The following is a 5,732-nucleotide window of genomic DNA, read 5'->3' on the forward strand; positions in this document are numbered from 1 at the left end:
GGCTCTCCTTAGTAAGGAGCAGTGCTGCAGAGAGATCCAGATGTTGGCAGTCACTGACAGGTCCAGTGGCTGGGGTGATAAGTATTTCTGGGGATCCAGACAATACACCAGGGCATCCATTCCATGGTCTTAACTAATACTTCTCCAGGTCCAGCATGCATATAAATCCAGTGGAGGATCTTGTTAAAATGAACATTCCCAGTCAGTAGATCTGCTGTGGGCCAGGAAACTCTGTATGCCAAAAAGCTCCCGGGTGATGTTGACATTTCCAGTCTGTGGACCACACTAGGAATGGCTCTAAGACAGCTTGTCCCTCACCTAGCATTGCCTTGCAATAAGATTCTCAAGTGAGAGCTATCAGAACATGTGGATCATGGGCTCTATCTCTCCATTACAAGGTGAGGCATCTGTGACTTGCCAAGTTCCTCACAGCGGCCTTCACACCCTTGTTCCTCAGGCTGTAGATAATGGGGTTCAGCATGGGGGTCAGCAGTCCATAGAAGAGGGAGATGAGCTTGTCCGCAAGGTCCTGTTTGTCTGCACCCAGTGGGTCCTTGGACTTGGGCTTCCCATACATGAACAGGATGGTCCCATAAAAAATGATCACCACGGTGAGGTGGGCAGAGCAGGTGGAGAAGGCTTTCTTCCTCCCCTCGGCAGAGGGGATCCTCAGGATGGTGGAGAGTATGAAGATGTAGGAGACAAAGATGAACAGAACTGGAACCCCCAGGAAGATCACATTGGCCACCCCTATGCTGATCACATTGATGGAGATGTCAGCACAGGCTAGCTTTAAGACTGCCAGGATCTCACAGATGAAATGATTGATGACATTGTCCCCACAGAAAGGCAACTGCACCGCAAGGGAGATCTGCACCAAGGAGTTAGCACCACCAGCCACCCAGGAGCTGATTGCCATGGGCACATAGGCAGACTTGCTCATGACCACAGGGTATCTAAGGGGGTTGCAGATGGCCACATAACGATCAAACGCCATCATACTCAGGAGCACACACTCTGTGGCTCCCATGGCAAAGGACAGAAACATCTGCACGGCACAGCCTGAGAAGGAGATGGTCTTCCTGGGGGTCAGGAAGCTGTCCAGAATGAGGGGGATGGAGGAGGTAGTGTAGCAGATGTCCAGGAAGGAGAGGTTCCCCAGGAAGAAGTACATGGGCGTGTGCAGGTGGGAGTCGAGGATGCTCACCAGGATGAGGATGCCGTTGCCCAGCAGGATCACCAGGTACATCAGCAGGATGAGCACGAAGAAGGTTTTCTCCAGCTTTGGGTGGGCGGAGAGGCCCAACAGGACAAATTCTGTTACAGTCGACTGGTTGGATACATCCATTTCAAGCTCTGTCTTCCATTCCTAGGAATACTGAAAGCAGAAAAATACATACTCATTATCTGCCTTGTTGGAATCAACACATAATGCCTTTAAGACTAGCCTCTGAGGCAGGTAATGAGGGCATAGACCTTTAACCCCAGCACTCAGGAGGCTGAGACCAGACTGTGAGTTTGAAGCCAGCATAGGCTACATCATCAAGCTTGGTTCCAAAGCAAAACAGAAACTTACCCTCTGAGGCTTAACTGTAAAACCAAATTATCTAAAAGCCAATCTGTGTGACGGACCTGGAAAGAAGAGAATTAAGTTTGATGATGTAAAGGACATCTGTCCAGTCAATAATATTACTACAACTAAAGTAATGGCATGTGTTGATACGTGTTGTCTCCTGAGCTTTATAAGAAGGCAGAGCCCTGCGAGTAATGCTATGTCTCCTGTGCTTGGAGACTTGGGCTATTACTGTTACAGCTCAGTAATCCTGGCTGTTCTTCTGATTCTGATTCTTTCTCACCATCTTTAATTATATTTTCCTACATCTTTAATTATATTTTCCTACTATATGTTTGTATATATATATATCTATCTATCATGTGCCACAGAGGCCCGAAGACTGGAGCACATTGGATCCTCTGGAGTTGGAGTTGCAGGCAGTTGTGAGCTGCCTGATGTGGGTGCTGAGAACCAAACCCAGGTCCTCTGGGAAAGCAATTGACACTCTACACCACGGAGCCTTCTCTCCAGCTCCTGTTTTTATCTCTTAGTTGGTGTCTGGCTTCTATCAGTGTCTTGTTAGTTTGGTTTATCTGACCTTGACTATCTTTTCTGCATTTGTGAGTTTCTGGAATCCCCAACACGGAGTCCCCAAGCTGTAGCCTGGAGAGGACCCCTGTGTTTCCCCGTGGCCATGCCTAACTGCATGTTGGTTGATCTGAGAGGTGGCTGGAGATAGAGAAGCTTACCCAAGTGCTGGAGCTTCCTCAAAATTCACCTTTCCAGCTTTAGAAGGGCGGGGCCTTGGGTCACACACTGCATCAGAACTGGGAAGAGAAAATGTAAGAAGCGAGGCCTTTGACACTGTTCAGAGCGTTTCAGACACATGCACAGGCGAATCCATTCTGCTTCCCAGAGCCAGCAGCTGCACCCCAGATGGTCACAACTCTGCTTTCAAGGAGCTTCTGCACAGGAGAGCGAAAGAGCCCTGTGAGCTGGCTGCTGGGGCCGCCTGGCACTGCTTATACACACTCATTTCAAGCACGGCACATGCCTGCAAACAGCACGTCTCAGGAGCAGAAAGACTACAAGTTCAAAGGCAGCTTGGTCTGCATAGAGGGTTCCAGGCCAGGCAAGGCTGGTAAGACCCTATCTCATAAAAGCTTACCGAAAAACTAACTAACTAACTAACTAAATTTCTAAAAAAAACTGATTTCAATGTGGTACATACATACAGTAGAATTTTATTTAGCCATAAAGAAATATGAAAATCTCAGGAAAATAGACGAGTGGGAAACATTATTTTAAGCTTGGTAGCCTGGGTGTAGAAAGACGAATGCTGTCTGTACTTTCTCCTATTTGAACACCAGCCTTGACGGTGACATACCCATGTCCAGCTGAGCTGGAACCTGAGGGAAAGCCAGGAAACCAGAAAGGGGCCCATGCGACTGGGGGTGTGGCCTGGAGATAATGATAGAACGCAGTGGAGAGGGCAGTGTAAGGCACAGCTCAGAAGGGGAGGCCAGGGGATGGGTGGAAGACAGAGAGCAAACAACTGAAAGGAACTGTGAACTCAACAACCCAAATGGAAATCTATTACTTCATCAGCTAGTTTTAAAGCCAAATAAGAAATTAGAATAAGAGCCGGGCGTGGTGGCGCACGCCTTTAATCCCAGCACTCGGGAGGCAGAGGCAGGCGAATTTCTGAGTTCGAGGCCAGCCTGGTCTACAAAGTGAGTGCCAGGACAGCCAGGGCTACACAGAGAAACCCTGTCTCGAAAAACCAAAAAAAAAAAAAAAAAAAAAAAAAAAAAGAAATTAGAATAAAACTGAAAAGCTTAAAAAAGAAAAGAAAACCCACCCGATTGCAGGAGGCGTGGTGGCACAGACCTGTAATCCTAGTACTCAGGGGATGGAGAGGGCAGCAGATCATGAGTTCAAGGCCAGGCCAGGCTACAGAATGAAGTCTGGTTTCAACAAACTAATACTTGCCAAGCAGTGGTGATGCAGGCATGTAATCCCAGCACTTGGGAAGCAGAGACAGGTGGATTTCTGTTAGTCTGAGGCCAACCTGGTCTATGTAGTGGGTTCCAGGACAGCCAGGGCTATGCAGAGACCCAGTCTCAAAAACAAAAACAAACAAACAAAAAAACAACCCAAAACCCAAAACAAACAAAAAACAACACCAAAAACAAACAAACAAAAATCACAGGGTGGGAAAGCAAACAAGCAAACAAGCAAAGCCCATCCAGATCAAACAAGCAGGAAACCCCTGGCTTCCTGTGTTTGTCTCCTACTTCCTTTACAGGTCGCCTTTGGTAATTTGTTTCTATTGTGTTGGCTTGTTTCAGCCTTAAAAATAGAAGTTCCAGCCGGGCGTGGTGGCACACGCCTTTAATCCCAGCACTTGGGAGGCAGAGGCCAGCCTGGTCTACAGAATGAGTTCCAGGACAGCCAGGGCTACACAGAGAAACCCTGACTTGAAAACAAAACAAAATAAAACACAGCAGCAACAACAAACAAACAAACAAAACAAAACAAAAGACACTGATAGACATTCATCTTAGGAATGTCACCAACCTGATTCAGCCCCTCTCAAAGCAGTTCAGAGATCAGGAGAGGTTCGAGGCCCTGAGGATTTTGTGGGGGTTTGTTTGTTTGTTTGTTTGTTTTTCTAGTTGGTCTCTGTCTAGGCACTGAAGCCTCCTCCATGGGGACATGGGGGTCTTCTCCCCACTGAGTAGATTTGCCACTTTGCTCAAATGTTTAGAATGGTGGGTGGGTAAGGTGTCCAGGAAGTCTAGAATGGTGAATTTCTTCTAGGACATGAGATCTGCCCTGTTCTAACTTCTTTCTTTTCTCCACTGGTGCTCAGTCAGTCTCCTGGGCTCATACAAGCATACCTAGCTGTTCCTGTGCAAGCTGCAGCCCTCAGAGTTGAGAAAACCGCTTTCTTGTCCACCGAGTTCTATCTCAACCCACTCTGTGAACCTTTGCTCATGATCTCCCTTTAGCCAGAGGCAAGCTGACCCAGAGGTAACCCAGCACTTACCCAGTGTGGGGTCTAATCCAAGACCTGCCCATTGCTTCCAGGAGCAGATTAGTGGAATGGCAAGGTGACTAGTTTACCAAGGTCAGGACATGTGACTGGATCTGGGTCACTGCTCATCTGGGTGCTGCCTAGCCATAACCAAGTGGGCCAGGCAAGGCTCACCTCTCAGTGGGGTCCCAACGCCAGCGGGATGTGCAGTCTCGCCATGGCAGAAACCTGTCTCCCTTCCTGGATCTCTAAATGACTCTAAAGGTAAAGAACTCCAGGATACAATCTTAGCTTTACACTCTCATTCCTGAGCTTAGGGCTCAGAGACCTGAAAAGGGGGGGACTGAGGATCTCTGGGATCCCCAGCCCAGAGGAACTGAGCCTGGGCCAGCCCAGGAGCCACACCCAGCCACTAGACCCAGCAGCTCTCCTCTGTTTCACACTGCTCTCCAGGGCTCCAGACTTTCCAGAGCTTAGGACAAGGTTGCTGTGGGGCTAGGTTCTATCCCACAAGCAATTTAAAGTTTGGTGAGAGGCTTACAGATGCGACTCTACCCTATAGGCCCAATTAAACACCATGTGGAAATCCACGCAGAGCTTCCTCTTGCCATACAAAGTTCAGCTCAAAAGTTCTCTGGTGCTGGGTTCTCAGAATTCTCCTGGGATTTGATCACAAGGATTGAGTCAAGGTGGCTGCTACCTCAGAGAATCTACAGGTAAGAAAAACTAAGCCTCAGGCATCTTGATCCAGATTCCACCAGGTACCCAGACATCTCCTCACTCCATCCACTGACCCACTGCCTTTCCCCACCATCAACAATCTCCAGGATCCCCACCAGCCTTTCCATCACCACAGATAATCTCACAGATAAACTGCTGAGGGCTGATCTGGTGCTGCTATGTATTCAAATGCTAAATACTGGTCCCCCAAAATCTGGTTGCAGTCCCTTGAGCACATTCTCATGTACACCAAATAATGTTGTATAAACTTGGTTCACCAATCTTCTCTGACTGGGTAAACTAAAGTGGCTACAGCTAATTACTGGGGAGGATAGAGGTAGGGAGGGTTTCAGTTTTTATGCTGGGGGTCAGTTGTGGATAGAAGGTAGGGGCCGGGAGATAAAGAGAATGGGAGGA

At 48.2% G+C, this 5,732-nt stretch overlaps 1 protein-coding gene across 1 annotated transcript; it reads right to left on the reverse strand.

The window, feature by feature from the left end:
- Positions 1-391: 391 nt before the first annotated feature.
- LOC147004361 (olfactory receptor 13C7-like) lies at positions 392-1,348 on the reverse strand. The gene has a single exon (XM_085839538.1). It carries the CDS (start codon positions 1,346-1,348, stop codon positions 392-394), a length of 957 nt encoding a protein of 318 aa, XP_085695664.1.
- Between the last annotated feature and the right edge of the window lie 4,384 nt (positions 1,349-5,732).

The sequence above is a fragment of the Mus caroli genome, unplaced genomic scaffold (genome assembly GCF_978045245.1).
Source record: "Mus caroli unplaced genomic scaffold, Mus_caroli_1 scaffold_6, whole genome shotgun sequence".
NCBI classification, from domain to species: domain Eukaryota; kingdom Metazoa; phylum Chordata; class Mammalia; order Rodentia; family Muridae; genus Mus; species Mus caroli.